The sequence below is a fragment of the Zalophus californianus genome, chromosome 4 (assembly GCF_009762305.2).
Source record: "Zalophus californianus isolate mZalCal1 chromosome 4, mZalCal1.pri.v2, whole genome shotgun sequence".
NCBI lineage: Eukaryota > Metazoa > Chordata > Mammalia > Carnivora > Otariidae > Zalophus > Zalophus californianus.
Genome location: NC_045598.1, coordinates 31,658,870 through 31,673,235, shown reverse-complemented (window position 1 = coordinate 31,673,235; position 14,366 = coordinate 31,658,870). Strand labels below are relative to the sequence as shown.

Below are 14,366 nucleotides of genomic sequence, written 5' to 3'. Positions count from 1 at the left end.
GGTGCCGGGACCCGACCGCGTGGCGGCGGCCCCCGGGGGCTGGCCGCGTGCAAGTGGCGTGCACTGCTGCGAGGGGCAGCCGGGACCCGAAGGCCGGGCTGGGGTGGGACGCCTCGCGTGGGGTTGCGGAAAGTGGGGCGTGGGGTGGGGAGTGGGGGCCGCGGCCGTGGACCGGACTCGGCGTCCCATGGAGTTTAGGTGTGAGTGGCTGCAGAAGTGCGTGCCCCGTGCGTGCAGCGCGGGTGGCTGTGGGTGCGCGCGGGGACGGGATAGGGTCCGTGCAGGTGCGTGGCGTGGGCACTGTGTGGATAGGTGTGAAGATGAGTGTGCACGGTCCAGGCCCCGCTGGGTGGTGGTGGTGGTGTTAGCGAGGAGGCGTGCCCCGTCGTCGGGTCGTGCCCTTAGTGCGCCGGGCGGCATGTGTAAAAGTGTGCGTTCGTTCGCGTGTGGCTCGGTGAGCAGCTCCTACCTGAAAGGCCTGCTGTCCAAGCGCTGCCGAGCTGTGTCACAGTGTGTTGCACAGTGGACCCCGGGTGTGTCCGCTCTTCCTCCCCCCCACCCCCTACGTCGGAACTTGCCTTCTTCCGGTTGGGGGACGAGCCCCCCAGGCTGACCACGCCGCCCCAAAGAAGAGTCTCCTCCGAGTGAGGGGCCTGCGCCCCGCCAACCCAGTCTGAACCGCTCCCTTGCCTCCAGGGTCAGGGTCAGGGCACGTGCGTGTTGGGAGGTGAGCTCTGAACCCGCGCGGCGGGCTGGACGACTTCTCCCCAGAGGCCCGCAGAATCCCACCCCAAAACCGGAGACTCTTTCCCACGCACTGCCTCTCCAGCTGGAAAGTTCTTGGTGCCTGACCTCCTCTCCCTAGCAGTAGGGGGCAGCCCTTTCGTTCCCCTTAGCCCTCTCGGCTCTGCACAGAGCGGTCATTTGGGTTTCCCGATCCTCCTTCCCTATTCCACTGACAGAAGCTTCGGCCACACCAGCCGCTCCCCCCGCAGGCCCTGCCCCAGGGTGAAGGCTTCCGCAGCAAACTCTTCTCGTTCCTCCGGGAGTCTCTCGGGGGCCGGAGCCGAGCGGGAGGGGCGGGGCAGGGGGCGGGAAGGCGAGCTTGATTCTCAGCTGTCAGCAAAGGCAGCATTGATCTGCTGAGCGCCCTGTGGGGGAGGGAGGGAGGCAGATCTGCAGGCGGCGGGGAGGGGGTTGCAGGGACCTGAGGGGTCCCCAAGCTGAGCTTGGCAGCCGGCCCACACCCCGACCCCGACAGTGACCCTTTTCCCTCTGCATAACAAGGGGTGCCTTCTGGGGTCTGACCTGAATCTTTCCTGCAGCTCTAGGCTCCACGTGTGCCCAGGGAGGGCACTGATGCCTCTGGGCAGGTTATGCCCCGACCTCACTGTAGCTGGGGCAGGTTTCTGGACCCCAGGGTCCAGCTACAGATGCAATGCCTGGACTGGGTTAACCCATCCTCTCCCTGTGGGCTAAAACCAGCAGCCCCTAGCCGTGGCACCGCCCTACCCGACTCTATGGGACTGTCTGTCTAGGCTTCATCAATCAGGGGTCCTGGAGGGTGGGACTAAGGTCTGGGAACTTGAACGGTAGGTGGAAAGAAAAGCAGTTGTAAGGGATTTGGGAGTCTTCCTTGGGGTCTTTTTGAGGCCCTTCTGTGGCAGAAACTCCACTTGAGCGCAGACTGCCCCTACCAACACCCAGAATATCTGAAATTGGGTCTGTTCCTGGAAATCTGATCCTTACGCTTAGCATCACCTCTGGACCCCACAATTCTCTTCCCATTTGGGGGACTGAAAAAGTCTCTTCCTTTCTTTGTGAGGAGCCCTCACTGCCGGGAGAGGGCCCCACCTCATCTTTCCCAACTCCAGCTCCAGATTACCCCCCTCACAGGTAGCAGGAAAAGGAAGGAGACCATGGTTGCAGCTAGAGGGATGGAAGTTAGATCTCAGGAAGGACTTTCATAGGACACAGAGGCCTGTTTCTTCTGCAGGTGTGTGTCTGAGTGGAGGGACAGCCCCACTCCTTTTTAAAGTGGAAAGACATGGAACTCTTCTTAAGGGGTGAGGGGAAAGGAGAAGACGGTCCTCGGAGGCCATAAGCAGTTTATTTGGGGGGGGTGTACATGCATACACACACATGGGGACTGGAGGAAGCAGAGGAGAAAGTCTGGTTCAAAGAGGACAGGTGGCCCCTCTGAGGGTCACCCGGCGGCCTTCCCACCCCCACCCGGATTCCCAGGACATGACTGGGAGGATGGACTTTCCCCACTGCAGCCTTTAGTGACTAAGACACTTTTCTGAGCAAACAGCTGTCTCAGGCTCTCTCAGTCTGCCTCCTTGCTGCAGGGGTGGGGGGGGGGGTGGCTGTGGTTTACCCCCTCCCCTCCTTGCTCCCTCTCTCCCACCTGTTCCCTGCACCCCACCCTCAGCAGCTTCTTTCCCACCCCCACCCCCAGCCCCTGAATCTCTCCCTGGTGACATTGCCAGAATGGCTCCACTCTGCCCAGACTCACTGTGCCACCCGGGCAGGCCCCTTCCCCACTCTGGGCTTCAGTTTCTCCATCTGTACAAGAAGAAGGGGGCAGGGCTCCAGGATCTCCTGTAGTTCATCACTGTCACCATCATCCATCAATGGAGCAAGTATTGATTGAGAGGAAGGGTGGGGAGGGAGAGCTCCCATTTGCGGGGCACCAACTGGGTGCCAGGCCCTGCCCCGTCTGGGACAGAGAGCAGCCATTCGCATGTGTGGAAGCTGAGACTCAGAGAGGTACAGGGAATCACTGAAGGATACACAGCCTGTGGGTAACCCCAGAACTGTGACCTGTCCTCCCTGCTGGCTGGCACGTACCTACTGTGCACTGGGATCCTGGGATCAGGGCCGGGGGCTGAGGGGAACTGTAGATGGCCCAGTTCCGTTCTCTAGGACTCTCTCCTGCCAAGGGTGGAGACTCCCAGGTCTGTAAGGGTTCAGGTCTAGAAGTGGCTGGGACCTGGGTCCCAGGGCCAGGCTCAAGCCTGTCATTGATTGTTAACAGCCACCAGTGTGACCTCAAGTCAACCAAAGGAGCAGATTCCTTTCTTGGAGTGGGATGGGGGTTTTAAGGCAATGGTTTTCAGACTTTATTAGCAATGGAATCGTGAGGTAGCACCCCAACATGTAAAAAGCATTAAAACAGCAGTGCTCTGCTTGAATTGGGGTTGAGGAGGGGGGTCAAGTTTCCACCCACCAGACCTCCTACGCTTCCCTCTCTACATCCCAGAAACCCCCTGGGTTTTCTTACAGCTCCCAGGGCTGGTAGAGGTCAGATGAGGGAAGAATCTCCACTGGCAATGTCCGAAGAAGGGGACAGGGGTATGGAGGACTTGGGGAGGTGCAGAGAAGTGCAGTCAGTAATGCCTGCAGCCCCCGGGCTGAGGTTCGGACTAAATGCTAAGGCTTGGGCACTGGGATCCTGGGATCAGGGCCGGGGGCTGAGGGGACTTTGGGGGGACAATGCTTTACCTGCATTGTCTTATATCAGCACCCCCAACCACCTTGTGATGTAGTGCTACTTACATCCCCATTTCACAGACAAGAAGACTGAGGGTCAGTGAAGAGACTTGCCTAATCTAGCTCTCTACCCCTGTGCTTAGTGTGTGTGTGTGTGTGTGTGTGTGTGTGTGTGTGTGTGTGTGTGTGTAGGTGGGTGTGGGGGTGGGGAGGAAGTTATAGAGCAAGGGGAAGGAAGGGTAAGCTTGGCAAGGGGGACACCTGGGGCCTTGAATGCTAAGCCAGAGGGTCCAGTTTGGCCTGATAGGAAACAGTCTGGCCAAGGCCTTAGCCTGGGCATGCTGCAGAGGCTGGGGCTCTGCAGGAGAGGGCTCAGGAAGGGTGGAATTAGAGGCATCAGCACCCGGGGAAGGTGGCAGTGCCAGGGGCAGAAAGAACAATGAAACACGAGTCATGGATGGGCTTCCTGGCTCTTCCTCTGGACTAGCTGGCGACCTTGGGCAAGTCACTCCACCTCTGCCCCACCTTCCCCAGCTATCGGGAAGACTGAATGCATAAAAAAGTCATGATCGTGCAGGGAGCTCTACACACGTGAACCATTCATCTTACTGCTCTTCAGGTATGTGGGTGGTGCGGTTGGACAGGGGAGATGCTGTGGGAAGTCCCTAGTCCTAGCAGCTCTTCTCAATCTGGAAGGGCTTCCTAGGAGGAGGTGTTTGGAGTACACGGTGCTCCTGGGGTGGTGGCATCACGTGCATGATTTCCCTCTGGGGCTCCACTCCACTGTAAGCAGGAGGAGGAAGTATGAGAGAAGGATCAGGCCTGCTTCTGTTCCCTAGTGAGGCCAGTAGGCCCACCTGGCAGGTGGGAGGTCCTGGAGGGGCCAGAGGAGTTTCTATCCCCCGAGATCTCTGGGTGCCACTGAGCTGTCCCCAGCCCAGACAAGCAGGTCTTCTGGGCCAGGGAGCTCAGAGGCACAGGAAGTGGGGAGGGAGTGGTGTCGCTGAGCTCAGTGAAAGTGAACCCCCATTGATCCTCAGGGCTGGAGGGGGGCCCACAAAGAGGAGACACTAAGGGAGAAGGGGGTGTGGAATTGAAAGTCAAAACCAACCCTTCTCTTGCGGCTACTCCTCTGCCTTCAGGATTCTTCTTCTTTGACCCCCAACCCCTGGAAGACCATGCAGAAGGTGCTCCTACTATTGCAGGTGTGCTGGTCGGCTCCATGTTCTCAGTGAGAGCAGCTGGGACAGCAGACTTGGTTGGAAAATTAGGAGGAAGGACATTTCTGAGTTGCTGAGAGTGCAGTGGAAGAAAGCCTCCCTGATCCCTGCTCCATTGTTGGGGGAAGCTTGGACGAGGGCTCAGAGGAGATGATGATGTTAGTGGGAGGGACTGCAGATCGAGGGGCAGAGAAGGTGGTTCAGAAAAGGGATAAGACCTAGTAAGGGAGCTAGGGGTCCAGAGAGGAGAATGGGGGCTCAGCAGGGAGACCGGGGACTCAATGACCGGGTGGGAGGCCCAGAGAGTGTAACTTCCAGGTCGAACTTGATTGAACACATATTAAAGTCCCTCTTCCCTGAAATATTAGATAACTTCACTGAAAGATTGGGTAACTTTTAAAAATACATATCCAAACTCAAAAGTGAGAATGAGAAATCTCTAAGGGCCAGAAATGAGAGGGAATTCTGGTGGTGAGTAGGAGTGGAAGCTGTACCTTTGAGGAGGCATTCAGCAGGATGGAAGGTATAGTTGCAAACCCCACCAGTGGTAGGGGCTACAGCAGGCTCCCTGGCTAATGCTGGGTCTGGGAAGTGCTGCCTGCCATAAGCAGGACTAAAATATCTCTACCTGCTAGCCTCCTGGTCTTGGCTTTGGGTAGAAAAAATCCCAAAGAAGAACTAGTTTGGGACTGGTGCACATCCACATGGCTTGGGCAGATTCAACTGAGAAATCATCCCTTAGGGTGGCCTCTACACTCAAGGTAGTCAGGAAAATGTGCTGAAAATAACTATCTCAGGGATAAACTTCACAACATATAAGAAAAAGTAAGTAGAATATATTAAGAGGCACCTCTCTCATGGGAGAATTCATACTTAAAGACCTAGAGATAATGGAGCAATCTGAAAGGAAGTTTAATATGGTTAAAATCTTCAAAAAGATAAAGGAAGGAATAGCATCTATAAAACAAGAGCAAAAAGATATCAAACCACATAGCAGATATGAACAGAACTATCTAGAAATTCTAGAAATTAAAACTAAAGTCACTGACATTAAAGAAGAGATCAATAGGGATGCCTGTGTGGCTCAGTCAGTTAAGTGTCTGCCTTTGGCTCAGGTCATGATCCCAAGGTCCTGGGATCAAGCCCCTCATCAGGCTCCCCTGCTCAGCGGGGAATCTGCTTCTCCTTCTTCTTCTGACATTCCCCCCACTTGTGCTCTCTGGCTCTTTCTATCTCTCTGTCAAATAAATAAATAAAATCTTAAAAAAAAAAAGAAATCAATAGATGGGTTAGTAGAATAAATGCAGCTGAAGAGAGAATTAGTGAATTAGAAACTAGAACTAAGGAAATTCTCCAGAACAAAGTACAGAACAATAAAGAGACTGAACATATGAAAGAAAAGAGACATCAAAGATTGAATGAGAAACCCCAGCATATGTTAGTTCCAGAAAAAGTTACTGGAAAGAGTAAGATCTTTCCAGAAATAGGACGTGAATTTCTAGATTGAAAAGGCTCAGACTGCCGAGTAAGATATCTTTAAAAACAAAACAAAATTACACCTAGACACCTTTTAGCCAAAGTGTAGAATATCAAGAATAAAAAGGAAATTCTAAAAGCCACCAGAGAGAGAAAGATAGCTTATCTACAAAGGTCCAATAATTGAATTGACAGTAAGCATCTCATCAGCAACAACAGATGCCAAAAAAGACAATGGAATAGAATCTTCAGAGTGCTGAGGGCAAATAATTCTGAACCTGGAATTCCATACATTGCCAAACCATCATTCAAATAAATGGCAAAATCAAGACATTTTGACACATACAAGATCTTAGAAACTTCTGTCTCAGAACTTCACTTGAAAGAAAGAGGCACAAGGGCTTGGGGGAGGTTTGGGGAGCTGGAAAGGCGATGGGGCTCCAGGCTGCAGCAGGAGGCCAGGCTATTTGGGACTGCTCCTCAGCAACAGCCAGCCAGCCAGAGGAACCCAGTCCAGCCTGGCCCGGCTGGGACCCAGCTTAGGTTCTCCCCTCCTGGGCTCCAGCCTTACTGTCCTCCCATCCCCTCTTCCTAGGCCATGAGAGTGGCCCAGCACCGAAGCCAGGGAGTAACACTGCCAGCCCAGCTCAGAGGCCTTGGGGAGGCCACACCCAACTTGCTCATGCGACTGGGCACTTGACCTCCACTCTAGGGCCCCCTCCTCCTAGGAGGTCAGATGCCACCTTACCAAGGCCTGTATGAATGGTTGGAGCAGTGAGACAAAAGCTAAGTCCCTACCTGGGGAGGGGGCTCTCATTCTCTCTAGGAAAAGAATCACTGGACACAGGGGAAGTGACCAGGGGGACTGAGCTGGCTGGGACAGGAGGTTTCATGAAGCTCCTGGCTCCACTCAACCAGCTGGTGCCCTTGGGTAATTTCTTAACCTCTTTGAGACTCAGTTTCTCACTTAGAAAATGAGAATACCTACCTTATGAGGATGTGAAGATGAAATGAGATCATCCATCAAGTATCAACCTTAAATATATTTTCCTACACAGAAATTTTTTGTAAAGATTTATTTATTTTAGAGAGAGTGAGCGAGCATGAGCAGTAGGGGCAGAGGGAGAAGGAGAGAGAATCTCTAGCAGACTCCGTGCTGAGCGTGGAGCCCAACGCGGGGCTCCATCTCACGACCCTGAGATCACGACCTGAGCCAAAACCAAGAGCCGGCTGCTTAACCGACTGTGCCACCCAGGCACCCCTCCTACACAGAAATTTCTTAAAAGAATAATCTTCATCTGATACGCCTGCCTAGCATATTATCACTGCTCAATAAAAAAAAAAAAATTAAGAAAAAAAAACAATAGCAAGAGCAAACGAGTAGCAGTGGGAATGGGCACAGGTTTGGAAGCCCTGTCTTCGGGGAAGGGTTTATGTTCATTCACTCTTTCTTTTTTTTTTCCCCCATACAGAACGTGCCCTCTTTAATACCCATCACCAGGCTAACCCATCCTCCCACCCCCCTCCCCTCTAGAACCCCCAGTTTATTTCTCAGAGTCCATAGTCTCTCATGGTTCGTCTGTTCATTCACTCTTCATCAGTCACTGCCATCCTCCTGGTGCCGGGCCCTGTGCTGGGCTGTGGAGGTGCAGAGAAGACTCTGGACTAGAGGAGGACCATCTGTGAGGAAGAGAGCCAAACCCAGAAAATTCTAACAGAGTGATAGGGGGTTTCCTCAGAGCCTAACTGTCTTGTGTTTATTGTCTCTCTCTCTCCCATTCCCATTCACCCTCTCCCCCAGCCCCCAACCCAATATAAGCTCCACGATAGCCCAAACTTCATCTGGCTAATTTTTAGCTGTTTTTACAACGTTCCAAACAATTTCTGACACACAGGAAGTGCCAAAGAAATATTTGCTGAGTGACTATGGATACGAGCACAAATAATCGAGGCTGTAGACATTGCTGTAGAAGCATGGAAGAGGTCTTTGTAGACCCTGCCCCAGGAGTTAGAAGTTTCTCGGCAAGGGCCATTTAAATGGGGCCTTGATGGATGTATAGATCAGTAAGTGGAACAGAAATAAAAGGACATTCCAGGCAATGGGGCCAGTACATTCTGAAAACAAGGAGGTGAGCTCAGGGACCAGTGAGTAACCGAGTGTGCAAAGAGTGCAGGAGAGTGGAGAGTGGAAAGACATAAAGCTGAGGGGTTAAGAAGGGCCTTGAATGAATTTGGGCTGTCAGAAAGTCCTTATAAAATCTGAGAACTGGGGTGCCTGGCTGGCTCAGTCGGTGGAGCATGTGACTCTTAATCTCGGGGTCATGAGTTCGAGCCCCATGTTGAGTATAAAGATTACTTAAAAAATAAATAAAATTTGAGAACCTACCCTAATGTAATACTTGGATAGTGCTTCCAGCCCTCAGTGGCCCCAGGGATTCCCCTGGCTTCAAAAGTTAAGGGGCTTACGGAAGAGGGGGTTCAGGACCTAGGACCCTGGTAGTTCCTAGAATTGTCTCAAGTTGGGATAAGTGTTGGACAGGGCACCTCCCTGAGGCTTGGGGAAATGCTGCATGCTGCCCCCTTGTGGCCTCAGCAGAACGGAGTAGCAAGGAGGCTGGCCAGGTGGTCTGTTCCTAATCCCAGGGGCCTCCAGTCTCAGGCATCAATTATCCCAACCACCAGCTGTCCACACACCAGATCAAATTGCTTTATTTATTCCGCATATACTCAAGCCTGGGCCAATGGTTTGGGGGAGGTAGAATAAAAGGAGACAGCTCACATTTAGTAAAGCCTTGTTCTTACACCCACCACCACCACCACCACCACCACCACCACCACCACGGCCACCACCTTCGGCTGGAAAGCCACTCTGTAAGCACAAGGGGTCAGGAGACCTGTATTTTGGCTTCAGCTCCACCCCAATTCATGGTGTGACCTTGGGCAAGTCCCTGCACTTTGCTGGGCCTCCCATGTCTCCATCTGTAACACAGGATCATGATCCCTCTTCCTGTCTCCCCTGCAGGGTCACCTGAAGATCATTGGGAGGATGGATGCCGAAAAGTGCTAGGAAAAATGTTGAAAGCATGCTCCGGATGTAAGGGGATCGTGCTGGGGATTAGATAGGGGCTCTCTTGGGCTGCACTAAAGTGTTTGTTTACACCCAGATGGGCCCTGCTGGCGGGGAAATTTAAAGGGAACGTGCTCAGTCAGAAAGCTGCTTGCCAATCACAACTGATCGAAACATCTCCAAAATAAGAATGGACGTCCGTGGGAAACGGGGCCCCACTGACTGCTGTGAAAATCCAACTACTTGGGTTTTCAGGAACGAGTTGAAGAGCAGCAAAGTGGGGCAGTGCTGTGGGCTCAACGTGGGGGCTCAGCCAGGAAATGAAAGAGCCGAGCTGCTGCCTTTCCTCTGAGGCCAGAGTCCCCTGAGCTTGCCTCTCTCCCCGTGGGGCTGGGCTTTCAGGAGTTATCTGCATGTCTGAGACTTCCCACAGGACAGTGGGAAAGGCCAGATGATCCCCTTCAGAGAAAAGTCTGGAGCGAGAACGAAGAGAACTGGATACAGGAGGGGGGTGGGCACTAAACTTGGGAGTCAGGAAGAAGCCTGTGGGGCAGACCCACCCGCTGACTTCTTATCAGAGTACCACCTGCTTCTCCTCCCAAGGTACCACCGGAGGGACACCATGTATCCCAAACCTCAAAACTAAGAAAATCTTTGCTTTTTGCAAGAGAATGTATAGTATGAATCTCTACCTGGTCTCATCTTTCTCTTTGCTTTGGTGGCCAGGAAGCCCAGGGTCAAACGTGAAATAGAATTCTAACAACCTAACAACTATGTAGGTTTGTATTATGGTCAAAATGTTTGTGTTCTTGCTTTTTATGATCCCGATTTCCTACTCAATTATATTTTTCCTAATTCTAATTTGTCATATTTTATTGTTTCATTGTGTATATTTTCAATGCAAGCCATCTTTTCTTGTGGAATGAAGAAAGGTACACTTAGGTAAATGACTGAAAATTAGTAGATGATGGATGTCCAAGTACTTACCATGGCTGACAGTGGGGGGCATTTGGTGGGAGAATCACCAGGGTATCAGGGTGAGACTTGCTATCACCTAGTACCAAAGCCCCTTCCCTATCCCCGCACCCCTTAAGATAGTCCAAAGAGAAGGGAGTGCCAAGGTGTGTTTTTTATTATGTTAATCACCATATATTACATCATTAGTTTTTGATGTAGTGTTCCATGATTCATTGTTTGTTCATAACACCCAGTGCTCCACGCAGAACGTGCCCTCTTTAATACCCATCACCAGGCTAACCCATCCCCCCACCCTCCTCCCCTCTAGAACCCTCAGTTTGTTTTTCAGAGTCCATCGTCTCTCATGGTTCGTCTCCCCCTCTGACTTACTCCCCTTCATTCTTCCCCTCCTGCTATCTTTTCTTTTTTCTTAAAATATGTTGCATTATTTGTTTCAGTACAGATCTGTGATTCAACAGTCTTGCACAATTCACAGCGCTCACCGTAGCACATACCCTCCCCAATGTCTATCACCCAGCCACCCCATCCCTCCCACCCCCAACCACTCCAGTAACACTCAGTTTGTTCCTGAGATTAAGAATTCCTCATATCGGTGAGGTAATATGATACATGTCTTTCTCTGATTGACTTATTTCACTCAGCATAACACCCTCCAGTTCCATCCACGTCGTTGCAAATGGCAAGATATCATTCCTTTTGATGGCTGCATAATATTCCATTGTGTATATATACCACATCTTCTTTATCCATTCATCTGTCCATGGACATCTTGGCTCTTTCCACAGTTTGGCTATTGTGGACATTGCTGCTATAACCATTGGGGTGCATGTACCCCTTCAGGTCCCTACATTTGTATCTTTGGGGTAAATACCCAGTAGTGCAATTGCTGGATCGAATTAATTTCAACTGTTTGAGGAACCTCCATACTGTTTTCCAGAGTGGTTGCACCAGCTTGCATTCCCACCAACAGTGTAGGAGGGTTCCCCTTTCTCCGCATCCCCGCCAACATCTGTCGTTCCCTGACTTGTTAATTTTAGCCATTCTGACTGGTGTGAGGTGGTATCTCATTGAGGTTTTGATTTGGATTTCCCTGACGGGAGTGCCAAGGTTTTATGGCACATTACCATCAGAGAAGAAATTAATAACCTACTTTTTCCTGGCACTCAGTTCTCTGATCTTCCCATGACAACAGGCCTCATCCCGGTTGAAGGATGGCATGGCGAAGGTTAGGAAGGTGGCTCACTGCTGGCCTCCATGGCCAATGAAAGCCAATCAAGAAATGGAATGCTCTGTTCTTCCTGCTTCAATGACTAGGAAGTGGGCCCCGGCTCTAGAAGCCTTCTGGCCTGCTGCTGGCTGACAAGGAGCTTGGGCTGCCCACCGTGCCAGAGACCATGCCTCTGGAGTGGGCATGACCACAGGAGGCAGCTCGGGATACCAGTCCGTGTCACAGAAGCGGAGGGACTTGTCTGAAGGACAGCGACAGGTTCTTCCGTGAGAGATGCTCTCTTGACCCTCAACAAGCCAGCAGGACACAGCTGAATCTGGCCCACCTGCGGTAGTCTAAGTAAGGCAGGCAGCCACCTCTGAGCAGCAAATAGATTCTGATGTAGTTCATCTTCAAAGTCAGCTGAAGACCTCCATTTGAATCAGATGTAGCATAACTTCACTTCGCTTTGAAGTCCCCTCCTCACAAGAGTCCCCCTCCTTCATAGACACCCAACCTGAGGGCAAACAAACCTTCCCAAGCTTCCCAAAGTGGTCCCGTGAATGCCCCCAGAAACAGAAACCCAGACTCTAAATTATCTAAAATGAGATTTATTGCATTTCATGCAGTTTGAAGTCCATGCAGCAAAGGAGACTAGCACAATTTTTAATGCATTTTAAAAATAAAAAATGGGGGTGGGGGCAGGCAAATGCACAAAGTTCTAGTCTCCTTGGGTCCCTGGGAGAGAAGGGTTTGGAAATGAAACCATCCACTCTCCATGGCGAATGAGTTCATCTCTTAAATGCAAGGAATGTTTCCATGGCCTCTGGGTGCAAACACACAGAGCTCTGGGTGAAGCACAGGGTCGCGGGAGAGGACCACTAGTGAACAGGAAGCTACGCGGTCACCTAACTCAATCTGAGGGCAGAACGAGGTGGCAAATCCTGGGGGCAGCAGCTGTTCCAAGAGTCAGGAGGTAACGTACCCTCCTGAGGAGATTTGCTCCTGAAAAGAAGTGGCGGTAAGAATAAAAAAAAAAAAAAAAAAAAAAAGGAAAACAAAAGAAATATTTCTTCAACCACACTCTTCAAGAAAATGCCATAAATATGTTATTTAATATTTTCATTTCATAGCATTGGACACACAGCTCAACATACTGAAATATTGATTCCTTGGAGAAAAAATGGAAAAAGGGAAATAAAAAATATTGCATCTTTCTGTTGGAGACTCTCGGCCCCCAGGCGTGGGGTGTAGTGCACCAGTGTCCTAGCCCTGCAGGAGGCGCGGAGGTCGGCCGGGTCCTCTGGGGAGGGAGGCTGTGCCCATCGCCCGGGGCTGTATGGCAAAAATTGTGTTGGGTGTCCTTGGCCTCGCCAGCTCAGGCCCTCAGTCGCCGGTCACCTGGGGGGCCTGCCCGTCGGAGGGCTGGTTGGCTGACTGGATGAACATGGGCTGGGCGAGGTCCTGGCCGGCAGGCATGGTGACTTGCTGGATCTGGTAGAGCTGCTGCGAGGGGTGGAGAGGAGAGAGTGAGGTCACCCCTGGGAGAGGGGCATGCAGCTCCCTAGGGGCCTCGAGTTGGCTGGGGGCCCCAGATACCTCAACCACCACCCACTGTAAGGCATCGGAGGGAGGAGGGGATGTGGAGCTCTGCTGGGGCTGGGAGCAGCAGACACAGGAGGCTCCGGCCCGGTGTGAGGGGGGGTGTGTGGTGGGCGGGGAAGAGGTGCAGGGAGTTGCATTTCCTGTGGCTTTCACTTCTCTGGGCTCTGCCTCTCCCGTTAGCTCAGAGCCTCGAGCTTGCTGCACGCTGTTCCTCTGTGACAAACACAAGCAATTCGAACCACTGTACCAGCAGGTTGGAAGTCCGCATTTCCCCAACTCTTGGTACTCCTCACTAGCAGGGGCAGTAGGATGACCCCCCTCCTCCTCCTTTCCTCAGAGTATCTGGCTCAGGCTGAGGCTACACTGAACCTGCATTTCCTACACGGGCGCTGCTGAGGAGGGGGCCTGGGTTTAAACACTTACTGAGCCAAGACCTGTGAGGCACTGAGAAGCAGCTCACATAGCCACTATGGAAGGACAGAGCCAAAAGGACACTTGATTTCTCAGGTGTCCCCCCAAAAAGCCCACAGGCAAAGACCCCCCCTTAACAGGAGCCCTGGCATGTGAGCCTAGCACGTGGTAGGGGGCAGGGGCCAGAGGTGGGTCCTGATGCCAGCTCCTCTCCCTTCTGGGCAGCAGAGAACATGGGCTTGGGCGTGTCATCCTGTCATGGATTTCAGGGGTCTCTGGGACAGTTAGTTATGAGGGAAAAGGCGGAGGGAAAGGGAAAGATTCCTTCCTCACAGGAGTTTAGAATTACTGAATTCCAGGCACCAAGAGAGCTCGAGAGGTCACATGTTCTCTGCATTTCAACTAATCCATGCTATTAAAAAGCAGCCTCGCTTAGAAAAAGAACAAGTCCTAGAAAGGGAAACAGAAGACCTGTATTCTAATCCTGGTTCTGCAAAGAAGAGCTGAGTGAGCAAGACACTTCTCATCTCTAGGACTCAGTTTTTACTCATCTGTAAAATGGGAATTGGGACTGTAAGATTGTTTTCAGCTCCCACAAGCCTAAATCTAAAGGACTGGCACTCCGAATTAAAGACCGTACTTGCTTTAACAATTCCTGCCCACTCGTCAACAGAAAATGGGACAGTTGCCCTAAGCATCCAAACCCAGAGATCTCAGCAGCTACCCCGACAACCCCTCACCCCCGGCCCCTGCCCAGCCTGGGTGTCCTACCTGTCCGTCCGTGAACTGGCTGAACTGCTGCTGCCCTTGCTGCACCTCTGTCTGTGTGATCTGCAGGAATCGAGAAGGCAGAGGAGGCAGGTCAGCTGCGGGGCCTGGTACACCCCTCTGGCAGCCCACAACCAGG

General features: G+C 52.1%; 1 protein-coding gene across 5 annotated transcripts in view; it reads right to left on the bottom strand.

Moving 5' to 3' along the window:
• Positions 1 to 12,044: 12,044 nt before the first annotated feature.
• NFYC (nuclear transcription factor Y subunit gamma) overlaps positions 12,045 to 14,366 on the bottom strand; it is a 75,412-nt gene continuing 73,090 nt past the window's right edge. For 3 of the 5 annotated variants that reach the window (XM_027613694.1, XM_027613678.1, XM_027613684.1), the window contains 2 exons: positions 14,231 to 14,290; positions 12,045 to 13,261 (listed from right to left, as the gene is read on the bottom strand). In XM_027613694.1, the coding sequence (XP_027469495.1) occupies positions 12,830 to 13,261; positions 14,231 to 14,290 (492 nt within the window). In that variant the 3' untranslated portion in view covers positions 12,045 to 12,829. The remainder of the gene's footprint in view (positions 13,262 to 14,230; positions 14,291 to 14,366) is intronic. The other 2 variants (XM_027613710.1, XM_027613701.1) reach the window with 1 other exon arrangement.